Source organism: Astatotilapia calliptera, chromosome 10 (assembly GCF_964374335.1).
Source record: "Astatotilapia calliptera chromosome 10, fAstCal68.1, whole genome shotgun sequence".
In the NCBI taxonomy this organism is placed as follows: Eukaryota; Metazoa; Chordata; class Actinopteri; order Cichliformes; family Cichlidae; genus Astatotilapia; species Astatotilapia calliptera.
Window position 1 is genome coordinate 14,883,183 of NC_137431.1, and position 13,334 is coordinate 14,896,516.

Consider the following 13,334-nt stretch of genomic DNA (forward strand, 5'->3'; position numbering starts at 1 on the left):
AGGGAGAGTCGCCGATTGGTTAAAGTGTATCGCCGTCTTCCCTTTGATTGGTTAACAGGGCCTCGCATGGCCAATGGGCTTTGGAATATGACGTCGCGAGAGGGGGTGCGGCCAGGATTTTTGGTCGAGGTGCCATTTTAGTAGGCCAAACAAAGCGAGCGAAAGCACACGAATAATATCCGCTATGGTTCGTACTTGCTGTGTGATGGGTTGTAACGTTAGATCGCACGACCGGCAAGGGAATAAGCTTGAAAATGGGCTGTCTTTTCATTGTTTCCCCACCTGGAAGCAAAACCAGGGAGCTCATGTGTCGGATGTTACCAAAAGAAGGCGTATAGCCTGGATAGCAGCTGTGAGACGAGCTGATATCCAGTTCTCTACCATCCCCAGATATCTGTTGGTGTGTTCCAGACATTTTCATTCGGGTAAGTTCTAAATAAGTTCATATTACTCTGTATAGCCTATTAGTTTTATTTCGCTCTGAAGTCATAGCAAATTAGAACAAATATCTCAATGTGTGATTTTGCAGGACTGCGTTCTATTTATAGAGTTGCTAATTACTTAGCATAATTGCAGGCAAACCAGCCTATGAAATGGATGAAACAAATCCTGACTGGGTTCCAACGCTATACATGGGGCACTCCGAAATCCCTGCTTCAAACTTGGACCGTCACAGACGACGAATGCGACGGAAGCAGCAAAGAGCAGCAGTCGGAGGTAAATACAACTCCCACCAACATAAAAAAATGCTCTCACTGTCCGGTAATCAGCTCATAGCTTTTTGATGAGTCATGCACTTTTAAGTGGGCTTCTGGTGAACATTTGCCTTATGCACTCATTGTATCTGACAGGCTTTAGTAATGGAGGAGCAGAGTGTGAAGGTGAGGCCTGCATAGACGTTACATGAAGAGCTGCCAGAGATGGACATGACAGAAGACCGACACCTTAATCACCACGTGATGGAGGCTGTGGCCAAGAGTGGAGGCTGAGGTAGTAGCAACAAATGTAGAAAATGGAGATGGGACAGAGAGAGATGCAGAAGCTAAAAGACAGCCGATGGATTGTGTGTGCTGTGAACAGAGCAGAAATAAACCAGCTGTTGGAGGAGAACAGAACGCTTGAATCACAGTTGAAAAAGACAGCTGAATGAAAAATGTTTTAAAGGATGACACCAAAAAAGTAAAATATTATACTGGAATACCTTGTTTTGCTATTTTACTCTCCTTATTCAACAATGTAAAAGCTTTCCTGCCAGCATCAAAGAAACCGTGGCATTTCCAAATGCTTTTACTCACTCTTCCGCCTTACATTTGATCTTCCTGTCCAGCATCTTTGTGTGCAGAGGTTAAGATCCCCGCATTTACAAAAGGCTTCTGTCAACTTGATGCCAAGGACATTGAAGATACAAGAGCTATTGCCCACCTAATAATTCATGTCGAGCGAGTTGTAGGTAGTTTACGCAACAGGTATAAAATGCTGCATACCACCATGCCAATCAGATTACTTCTTTAATGTGAGGGTGAAGAGGAGGCCCTTCAGGATAAGATAGTAAAGGTTTGCTGCGTTTTGGTGAACATGTGCCCCATTGTGGTAGTAAAACCAAGGGAAAATGAAACTTGCTCTTAAGTACTATTAAAAGTCTTGTGCTGTGTATATGTAGTTATAATTTTTCAAAAGATACAGTAAATTTACAGAATGTTAGTGAGTGTTATTATGTAAATGCTGTCAATATTTTATGTAAAAAAATTTGTCAGTTGTAAACCATAAACGACATTGATTCTACATTGTAACTGATTTGATGTTCTATAAAGTGGTTTTAATAACAGGCAAAAATTTGTTTGTTTCTTTATTCATCTTTTAAACAGTGGTACTTAGTAAGTACATATTCAGTAAATGAAAATTATTTGCATGGCAATGCACTTCAGGCATCAATCTAGACCCCCTAAATAAAAAGTTATGGGGCATTCAGAACAGAACTATGCTCGGAGAAATATTTTCCCACCAGTTCTGGAAGGCACACTTTTTTTTTTTTCTTTTTTTTGAAGAACTCTTGTGCTCTCTTCAAACGTGGTTCCCAGAAATCTACATCAGGGAAGATGTGTACCACAGCCATGTCTCTTTGAGTCCATGCAACGAGGTCACAGTGGTTGGAGCTGGTGACAAAGTGTTTGCACCTGTAAGTAGTAGGGGTGCGCCCTCTTTAAGTGAAGTCCATTTGCAGCTGACTCCAGGCAGAAGTCTTTATCCTGTGCATCCAATGCCTGCTTAATGCTGTCCGTTGTGTATTTAAAAGGACACTTAATCTCCAGGCACCACTCCCCACAACAGTCACACATTGTGAGATGCTCCAAGTTCAAGAAAAATTGTGTTCACAATAAAACTGCATAAACAAACCTGCAGTTTGTAGTGATGTGCTGCAATTTTTTGGGTGTAGGCCTTTCATGCATCCTCTTCATGCTCCACTCCCCATCTTGTTTGTGTAACAGACAGTTTTCAGGGTAGCTCACACAATTAACAACACTTTGGGCTGGTGTTTCCAAACTTGTGGCAAATACAGCGTGCATCACCGAAGCTGTGATTCTTCCTGCACACCATCGAAACCAACTTCTTGTGCTGAAGTCTTGTGTGTCCTTCAGTAGCTTCTGCCTGCTCTTCAGTCACTGTTGCAGCATTTAGACACTTTACACAGTGCAGCTGTAGAACTGTAAGGCCAAGGAACTGTGTGCCTTTGTTGTGTAAAAATGCCAGAGACTGGGGTAATGTAGGTGAATATACAGTGTATTTAGTGTGATATTTCTCAGTTCCTGACAAACCCACAGCTTTACTGTGTTCCAGCAGTGTATCCAATAGCAGTGACAACTCCTCCAGAGTAGCAGGTGGAATTTTTCTTTTTTGAGGACGGCTTCTTTTGCCTTTCACTACAGACGGCCTGTTTATGTTTTTATCGAGAGCATTTTTTAAAAACGGTGCCTGCTTAAACAAAGCACACATTTCATTGGTTCCTCTCATATCACGTGCTGTAAGTAAATGTGGCATTTGATCATAGCGTGGAGGCAGCATGGCTGTGTATGGGCATGTTTACAAAGGTTGTCATAGGGAAGGTATGTAAGAAAGAAAAAACTGAAAATAGGGAGACAGGAGTCAAAGTGCAGAGTATCTCATTCAAAACTTATAATGCCTTTTTAATTTCATGCATATCAAATGTTTACAGCAATAGAAAATTATTACTTTAAAGTCCATTTAATAACACAGTATTGGCTATATTGGCAGTTAAGTACAAGGCAAACAAACTAAACCCATTCCATTACAATGTATTCTGTACAGAAAAATAAAAGAGTTGAATTGCATTTAAACATGAAGGAATCGTGAGTAATATGACTCTGTCACATAAAAGAAATGGGCATCGTGAGTACAATTCCTTTTGAACAACTGTGACAGGATGATCACAAAATCCCCCTTCAGGGCTCAGCATAGGGGATCATCTGCCTCCATCTCACCCTGTCCCTAGCATACATTTCTGTCCTCCTATTTCACTACATGAACCTTCCATGAACCCTCTCTGTGGTCTTCCTTTTTTCCTCCTCCCTGGAAGTTCCATCTTCAACATCTTTTGTCCAGTGTATCCACCATCCCTCTTCTGCACATGTCCAGGCCATCTTGGCTCTCTGACTTTGTGTCCAAATGGCTCAACCTGAGCTGTCCTTCTGTCCATTCTGGTCGCTTCTACTAAAAACATTGTCATCTTAAACTCTGTTGTTCACAAAATCCAAATTTCTTTAGATTTTCTACCATTTAATATATAAGCTAAATGTTTTAGGGGTTTTTTTGTTATATAATACTAATAACTATGTGATTATACTTGAAATACTTGCTGAATCCTTCCTCATTCTTTCCTTTAATTAATACTTATAAGAAACAGTAATATAAAAGCAGAGTATTGCATAAAGCCTTGCATTGCTGGATGCTGCCAAATAAAAGTTTGTGAATTCCTGAGACAATCACCATTGTGAGATTTATGCAAATCAGGTATTCTTTTTAAAATTTATGTCATTAAATACACTATGTATTTATCCAGTTACGTCTTGTCCGGGTTTCGTGCTTTGCTCCATAGCAGCAGCGATGCTGTGAATACTGACTCGATCGTGTGAATTTTCAAGCCTTTGTTTCTGCACACTGTGGCGAACACCATAACAAAAGTAGATGATCAAACCTGTTCAAAATTTTAAAAGAAACGTAGCGGTCACACATATAAAAAGAGATATTTTTGCACATGTATAATCTTTTTTATGTATTCTGTAGCAGAAATGTGCTGCACATACCTACTCCCATCCACACTGTATAGCGGATCCAAGTGTCTGATCCAAGCTGAGCCATTAGATGGACATTGACAAAGGTACTAAAAATAGGAAGTAATGGGACAAAAGGAACCTGGGGATATAAAAGAGGAGAAGCATTGTTAAAAGATATTAAAGGAAAAAAAAAAACCCAAACCCCCCAAAATTCAGAACTTTGGAGCTTAAAAAATAAATAAACATGTAATGATAATACAGGTTGGCTAAATTTCTGTTTCTATTTCTATGCTTTCATTAATCAGTCTTCACTGTCTTTCTTTCATACCATGAAAGCAGCTTCTGCTGTATTCTGCGGTTGCCTCCAGACGATGAGGATGATTAGAAAAATCATTGCTACTATCACAGAAAGACAAAGTATGCTCCACCACTCCAGGGCTTGCAGGTAATCTACAGCCTCAGATACGAAGACGCTGAGAACAACTGCTAAAAAGACTGAGGAGAATCAATACGTTTGAGTTCTATTAATCAAAAATTAAATCAATAAAAAGTACAGTACAACAGAAAGATGATGACTCACTAATAACAAAAGTTAAAAGGGACACATTTTTTGATGTCCTTGTAGTGGCTTGGTATGGAGGACATAATATCCCTCCAATGGTAAAAGGTTCTGCTTTGCTTAGACTAGAATCATCACTGAGGTCAGTTTGATACCTGTAAAATTAAGGAAATATAATTTTAAAAAAGTGAAAACATTTAAGGTTTTTAGTTATTTCTACTTATAATATTCTCGTAAAGCACCAAATTATTATATTCCTGTTTTTTTTTTCTTGTTCACATCCTGGAGTCTATTTTTAATGTCTGAACAACACACATCAAGTCAACAGCACTTCATTACATGATCTTTTGTAATTATAAGCGACTGATTAAAGTAAAGAAAACCTGATGTCTTCATAAACTCTTCAAACAAGCAAACCCTGAGTCATTCATCTGTTTAATTTCATTACGCTCATTATTGTGCATTGTTATTTCCCTATCTAGCGTACTCACACATTTTATGACAGTAATATGACCGTATCATAGTCAATATTTTGAGGTTGTTGAGCCATTTTGTGACTGACCTGTGTATCTAAACATATTATTAGGTATACTGTAAGCATCATAGAAGGCAGTAATAATATTAATTCATTTGTATAAACAACTTAATTCCGTCTCTTATCACAGGTTCTTCGTAACCACTCATAAAAGGTAAGCTTCTTTCAATAACAAATATACAACCTTGTCTATACATATATGTCTTGAGTGACCGCTTATTTCTCTATACAGTGGCTTGCAAAAGTATTCGGCTCCCTTAAACTTTTCCAGATTTTGTCACATTACAGCCACAAACATGAATCAATTTTATTGGAGTTCCACGTGAAAGACCAACACAAAGTGGTGTACACGTGAGAAGTGGAACGAAAATCATACATGATTCCAAACATTTTTTACAAATAAATAACTGCAAAGTGGGGTGTGCATAATTATTCAGCCCCCTGAGTCAATACTTTGTAGAACCACCTTTTGCTGTAATTACAGCTGCCAGTCTTTTAGGGTCTGTCTCTACCAGCTTTGCACATCTAGAGACTGAAATCTTTGCCCATTCTTCTTTGCAAAACAGCTCCAGCTCAGTCAGATTAGATGGACAGCAGTTTTCAGATCTTGCCACAGATTGGATTTAGATCTGGACTTTGACTGGGCCATTCTAACACATGGATATGTTTTGTTTTAAGCCATTCCATTGTTGCCCTGGCTTTATGTTTAGGGTTGTTGTCCTGCTGGAAGGTGAACCTCCGCCCCAGTCTCAAGTCTTTTGCAGACTCCAAGAGGTTTTCTTCCAAGATTGCCCTGTATTTGGCTCCATCCAGCTTCTCATCAACTCTGACCAGCTTCCCTGTCCCTGCTGAAGAGAAGCACCCCCAGAGCATGATGCTGCCACCACCATGTTTGACAGTGGGGATGGTGTGTTCAGAGTGATGTGCAGTGTTAGTTTTCTGCCACACATAGCGTTTTGCATTTTGGCCAAAAAGTTCCATTTTGGTCTCATCTGACCAGAGCAGCTTCTTCCACATGTTTGCTGGGTCCCCCACATGGCTTGTGGCAAACTGCAAACGGGACTTCTTATGGTTTTCTGTTAACAATGGCTTTCTTCTTGCCACTCTTCCATAAAGGCCAACTTTGTGCACTGCACGACTAATAGTTGTCCTATGGACAGATTCCCCCACCTGAGCTGTAGATCTGCAGCTCATCCAGAGTCACCATGGGCCTCTTGGCTGCATTTCTGATCAGCGCTCTCCTTGTTCGGCCTGTGAGTTTAGGTGGACGGCCTTGTCTTGGTAGGTTTACAGTTGTGCCATACTCCTTCCATTTCTGAATGATCGCTTGAACAGTGCTCCGTGGGATGTTCAAGGCTTGGGAAATCTTTTTGTAGCCTAAGCCTGCTTTAAATTTCTCAATAACTTTATCCCTGACCTGTCTGCTGTGTTCTTTGGACTTCATGGTGTTGTTGCTCCCAATAGAGCAGCTGTATTTGTACTGACATTAGATTACACACAGGTGCACTCTATTCAGTCATTAGCACTCATCAGGCAATGTCTATGGGCAACTGACTGCACTCAGACCAAAGGGGGCTGAATAATTATGCACACCCCACTTTGCAGTTATTTATTTGTAAAAAATGTTTGGAATCATGTATGATTTTCGTTCCACTTCTCACGTGTACACCACTTTGTATTGGTCTTTCACGTGGAATTCCAATAAAATTAATTCATGTTTGTGGCTGTAATGTGACAAAAAGTGGAAAAGTTCAAGGGGGCCAAATACTTTTGCAAGCCACTGTATTTTGTTAAGCCCTAGCAGCCTTAACTAATGAGCCACCACTGGTTGCCACTCAGTTTAGACAAGATCTCCAACAGCACTGGCTATAAGCCCCACAACATGACAAGGTCTCCACCGTGTTTTAGCTGCAGACATCACTCCATAAGACCTGTTGTCACTGGTTTTTAGTCTAGCTCTTGTCTTGTGTTGAGGTATTTGGCAAAGCTCAGCATTTACTCCTTGCTCCCTTCATTAAAATCACTTTTGAAGGGGAGCCATCGTTCCAGTGAGATCATCCAGTGGCTGGAACAACTGAGGGGACAGATGAATCTCTCAAATCCTGTGTTGGCTCTTTGTATATTTTGACTTTCAGATACTGTTCATTAGCTAATATTTCAAGCCATGTCTTCTTTTGTCCTCCACATTTCCAGTTTCTTCACTTATTAAAGACAAACTGGACGCCATGCCAAGATTGTGGTGTAGTGTTGTGTTTGGCATGCTGAACCTTTATGCAGGATTCAGAGGCAGAACTGGACTCAAAAAGACTTACAGGAAAGCCACAAACTAGAAAACCTGGAAACTCAGAATGGAATTAATAATCAACTAGGCGAACAAAACACGAGGGAGACAAAGCATGATGGTGGCTGGTACAAGGAACTAAGGAAACTGAGGTCTTAAATATACACTTGAGGCAAACAGGGAGATGAAACACGTAAGTGAACACAGCTGAACTAAATCAGGGAAACAAGACAGAGCAAAACTGACACAGGAGGTGAGACTATCAAAATAAGAGAGGAAGCATAAACACAGGGACGGAAACACAGACTCAAGACATACAACCCAAGGCAAGGAAAGGGTAAACAAACACAGAGGCATGACTGAGACAAGGGAGAGAGAGCAAGCACGGGACAGAAAGAGAGAGAGAGAGAGAGAGGACACGAGGGGTGACTAACATAACGAGAAATCAAGAACTATAACCAAACTCAGAAGCACAAGAGAACAATACACTCATTAACCATATATACATAAATCATCTTATACTTCTCCAAAGAAATAACTAACAAGTCCAAGCAAACTGTAATACTGGGTTAAAGACAAAGATGTGCCAATTTCTGGCTAATAGCTCTTTGTGTTATCTTTGGCATTAACTGGAAAAAAATAGCAACCAATGATGTTTGTGGGGGGGGGTCTGACAGGCTGCTAGGAACAAAGTGCGTCAAGATACAGTTTTAAACTGATGCTTTGTCTGTTAGACATATTACCATTTCATCCTTTCAGTTAGAAACCCTTTTATATTTGAAGGATTCATAGGTTAGTGATTGAACAAACAAAAAACATTCCTCTGAAAATGGTCAGGTACAAGGACTGAACTAAAACTGAGTGAAAACAGCCAGTGTGCAAAGAAAAACTTTGAAAGACCTTCAGAAAGCTGGACAACTAATGGTGAAGAACACTTTTAAAAAACGCAAGAAAGTCTTGTTTGTTAGGTGCAAAATATACCAATAATAAGCAGTAATAAGTGCAGTGCCAACATGCATACTTGTGATCATCTGTACCTTAATATGAGAATGCAAATGGCAACAAGTGTGTAGGCAAACAGGGTTCCAATCGACATCATGTCAACCAACGACTTCAGGTCAAACAATAAAGCCATGATAGCTGCAAAGAAGTAGGAGAAATTAAATATGTTTATAAATTCTGCAACCATTTTATCAGCGTAGTAGCTGATGGCCTTAACAAAATCAAATAATTAATAATAATAATTATATTATAATCTCTTCTAAAGTTAGTTATACCTGCTACGACCCCTGAAGCCAGTGTAGCAATGACAGGACTTTGTCTGTCACTCATGTTACTGAGAGGTCTGAAGAGCAGTCCATCCCGGGCCATGGCAAAGAGAACACGAGGCATCGGGAACATTGATCCTAGAAGGCTTCGGAAAAAAGCTCATAGCTCATTAACAGCAATTCAGTTATTCTCGTGTCCCTGTTTTAATTCCTAGTAATGATCCCATTGATTTTATTTGGTGTATGTGCTATAAATGTCACCAAAGGGGTATTGTAATGTATAAAGAATTGTAGGTTTGTTTATACGTGATACTTCATGCATTATACCTTGTTGAGAGCGCACAGAGTGATCCCACAGCAACTGCATACTTTGCAGGGCCCCAACCGATGTATGTAAAGGCTACAGGCAGTGGGCTGTGAACGCTGAGCAAATAGTATGGCATCAAAAGAGTCAGGGTGGCAGACACACCAAAATAAGCCAAGAAGCAGATAAGGAGAGACGCCACAATCCCGAGTGGGATTGACTTCTGAGGGTTCTGAACCTCCTCTCCTAAAGAAAAACACAAAATTATCCCAGTGTGGTTTATGCCATCATTTAATCTTTAGATGCGTTTTTATGACATAGCACCATGTCTATAAAATAAACTATTTTACAAAATGTATATGCTGTAGAGAATATTCTAGTGTCCAAAGATCTCTGTGTTTTTCTGGACAATTGAAATTGCCACAAACATCTTCTGATGTCATTGTGATCAAATTTTCACTTTCCTTATGCAGTGCATTATAATTACTGGCTTTGCACTTAAATTCTAAAAGTTACCTGTTGTTGCAATGCAGTCAAATCCAACAAATGCATAAAAGCAAGTGGCTGCTCCTGCTAATGTCCCCTCAAAACCAAAAGGGAAAAATCCTCCGCTGCCATATGTGGTGGTTTTATTCAGGGTCGTATAGTTCCTGTAAACAGTGATCAACAGTCAAGCAGCTAAAAAAAAGAAAGAAAAATACAGCAGAAGCCAAAATAACGGGGCAGTTGGGAGGCCATACTCGGATTGGTTTGGAAGGGTGTCTTCATATCTGTACCAGTTGTTGATGTCCCCCTTTATGAACCCAGAGAGGATAACAAAGAGCAACACCAAGATATTAACTGCTGTAAAAACTTTATTTACAGTGGCCGATTCTTTAACACCAAATGCAAGAATCCCTAGAAAGAAAAATATATAAGAATTAATTTCACCATGTCAATGAACCTAGTGGAAACTCATTTGTCAAATATTTACTTTAGTCAAAAATATGTAGGACACTTTAACCTCTTGTGTTTGTTTGTTTTTAATCATTTTTTAAACTTACAATAAACTAAGAGTACCTGTATTATGTTAATAAATAATTAGGTTTTTAGTATATGAAACTTACCTGCCAAGAGCATAATGATACCTGCTGCAAAGAAGTCTGGATAGGGAGCCAATCCAGGTAAATCCATTGCAACCTGTTTGCCTAAAGAGTTGGCAATGACATTTCCAATGAGATCATCAAAGGTCCCACTCCATGCTCTGGCTACACTTGATGTCCCTTAACAACAGAAGCCATTAGCAAACAATACCCAGTGTTACTTAAAATCACTTGACAAATATTATTTTAATCTATGATTTTTCCAGGATTAATATTCATTCAATGGCCTTATTGTTACCTATGACATAAGACAGCAGGAGGTTCCAGCCTGTGACAAAAGCCCATATCTCACCCACAGTCACGTAGCTATAGAGATAAGCAGAGCCAGTTTTGGGAACACGAGCTCCAAATTCAGCATAACACAGTCCTGCAAAGATGGAGGCCACTGCTGCTATCAGGAAGGAGATTATGATACTAGGCCCGGCCACAGCTCTGGCCACTTCTCCTGAAAGCACATACACACCGGCCCCCAGTGTGCTGCCGACCCCAAGAGCCACCAAATCAAGGGTAGTCAGACACCGGCGAAAGTTGGACACTTCACCCTCAGGCTCCAGAGGTTTTCTACGTGAAATATTCTGCAGAAACTGCAGCACCTTTGCACCGGACATCTGTGATAATTAGGAATTATTCAGTTAATTGTGTGGGTACTAGAAGAAAATCAAAACTTGAGAACTGGTAGTGAGAAAATTGTGAATACAACCAGGACTAGATTTTAATTATTTTTATGCTGTTATCTGATCAAACAAAGTAAATTTGTTTTGTTTTACAGTTCATTTAATCCGAGTTGGTAAATGATAAATGGACTAGTTCTTACGTAGCACTGTTCTGCTCTACTTGAGCACTCAAAGCCTTTATGCATTTAATAATAATTATTATTAGTGTATAAATCACCATATGACTTCACAAATGAACAAGCTCACATTTCATACCATCAACAGTAAGCTACAACTACACATACAGAGACTTTACTGAACAGTAGAGACTATAAGCACTAATTTTTACTTTGTTATTCATGCAAGAATTTGACAAGTATATTTCATGGTCTATTTGCTGAGTAAATGAGGGCAGATAGTGCTTTATCATTATAAATTTATGATTTTACAGTGTTTATATAATGTACCGATGATTCACCGTGACTCAGATAAGATGTCATTACAAAATAAGCCATGCACACTAATTACACAAACTAACAAACTGAGATTACAGCTGATATATTAAAGTCACATCAATAAAAAAAGAGAGGCATTCCTACCTTTCTAGCTAAACTCTGTGTGAGTCTGTTTTGATCTGTCCCACTCCACACTGTGTATGAGAATAAATTCATTCACCGTGAACTCTTCACAGCCCAACATTTTTTTACACATTATGTTACATTTCAGACTTATGTGCCATTTCTGAAAAAGAGGGGATCAGAATGATTTGTGTGAGCACTCACATATCAAGACTTTATAAAGGTGGGAGCAAGCGGGAAAAAACTTATTTTAGCTGTTTTTTGTGCGTAGATGACACTTATACTAAACATGTTTTTACATTTGAATTAAACTGAATGCTATAAAAAAAAAGCTATTGAAACCTTAATGATGAATTGCTCTTACTGATTCATACATTCGGTCATAAAGACGTGCTGGTGAATTTATTAATTCACTTTATAATTTATTTTTACTTCAAATCTAGAAACACATTTACTCATTTATTGTCATTTCTTTCAATAATATGTGAACAAATTAAGCATGCACTAATTTGCTGTAAGATTATTGGCCTCATTTAACAAATGCTACTGTTAATGGTTCTCACAGTACTTTATACGCCTGCTGATTAGCATACCAAGGTCTGCATGTAGTATGACGACCTTCCTCTAGCTATAAAGAAGTTGACTGAAACTTAGAACAGACTTATTAGACTTATTGTAACCTCTGGAGAGCTTCTGTGTGCCTGATGTCTCGTGAACACACAGTCGCCTTGGGACCCTGGTAAGTCAACACGTTGTAAAGTGAAATGGTTTTCACTGGAGACATCTCCTCAGCAACAAATTGACTTGTTCATCAGAGCGGGAATCAACTAATTGTTTGGAGAACAATTAGTTGAACATAAGGGTACAATCCATTGCTTCCAGGAGTTCATGGAATCACAATGCAGATGAAATACAATAAAAATGTAAACGTGAAAAAGGCACTTAGTTATTACATAATAAAAATAGTAATACTACTACTATTAATAATATTACACAGAACCCTGTTCCAAATCCAGTTTAAAATACCATTTTTATCAAAGCCCATACAGAAAGGCAATCTCCACAACTCGTCTTTTTTAATCCAACAATGAGGCTGTGTACTAGGAAATACATTAATTTTCATTTGTAATAGCGTAGACAAAAGAATAGATTTTAAGCCCCAACCTATCCTCTGCCACTTTAGATGTGATTTCTTTCAGGAGGAGTGAACTGTGAGCTGACTTCATTAGCTGAAGGAAATGGCCTATCCTTCTCTTTGTTAATGATTCATCTGCAGAAAGAGGTTCAGAAGCCAGCAGCATTGTCTAGCGAAATCATTCAGCAGTCAGGATATTTTGGAAAAAGTCCTTAAAATCGACGAATAGCTGCAAATTGACTGTTTCACATGTCTTTAAGTAATACTCGGGAATTTGGGAGGTAAGTTTTATTTGAGTTTATATGCCATATTTTTGTTGTTTTAAATGGATGTTTAAAAAGCAGGACATTATTTTAACCAATAGACCCATAACTACTTTCTAATTTAGGTTTTTAATCATTTGAAACCAGTAATAAAACCATGGTTACTGGCTTTATTGATTTTAAAACACTTTTGAATCGATTTTTAATCACAGTTTAGTTAAAACTGTTCTTTGAATTAACTGAGTTACTTTCTGTTTTTTTAACATTTACCTGCAAGATGTAATAAATCCTAATTGTAGAAAATTGATGTGTTTTTTTTTGTTTCTC

The 13,334-nt window shown here is 38.8% G+C and overlaps 1 protein-coding gene and 1 long non-coding RNA gene across 2 annotated transcripts; one reads left to right on the top strand and one right to left on the bottom strand.

Annotated features, from left to right (window-relative positions):
* Positions 1–95: 95 nt before the first annotated feature.
* On the top strand, positions 96–1,833 carry LOC145431551 (uncharacterized). The gene is made up of 3 exons (XR_013911899.1): positions 96–425; positions 577–717; positions 852–1,833. It is a non-coding gene; the product is annotated as an uncharacterized LOC145431551 (long non-coding RNA).
* A 2,089-nt stretch (positions 1,834–3,922) lies between these two features.
* On the bottom strand, positions 3,923–11,815 carry LOC113030233 (cationic amino acid transporter 2). The gene is made up of 12 exons (XM_026181467.2): positions 11,631–11,815; positions 10,617–10,986; positions 10,343–10,498; positions 9,977–10,133; positions 9,753–9,886; positions 9,260–9,482; positions 8,942–9,078; positions 8,702–8,804; positions 4,870–5,003; positions 4,618–4,784; positions 4,320–4,428; positions 3,923–4,210 (listed from the first exon to the last, which is right to left on the bottom strand). Exons 1-12 carry the CDS (start codon positions 11,700–11,702, stop codon positions 4,068–4,070), a joined length of 1,905 nt encoding a protein of 634 aa, XP_026037252.2. The 5' UTR covers positions 11,703–11,815; the 3' UTR covers positions 3,923–4,067.
* Positions 11,816–13,334: the final 1,519 nt, after the last annotated feature.

What these genes read in the sequence shown, in the direction of transcription:
- LOC113030233 (XM_026181467.2), bottom strand. Translation starts at nt 11,702, where the DNA reads ATGAATTTATTCTCATACACAGTGTGGAGTGGGACAGATCAAAACAGA. An exon ending in CTCTGTGCGCTCTCAACAAG is followed by an intron (nt 9,079 to 9,259) that starts GTATAATGCATG and finishes TTTTTTCCGAAG; the next exon opens with CCTTCTAGGATCAATGTTCC. An exon ending in ATTTGCATTCTCATATTAAG is followed by an intron (nt 5,004 to 8,701) that starts GTACAGATGATC and finishes TTAATTTTACAG; the next exon opens with GTATCAAACTGACCTCAGTG.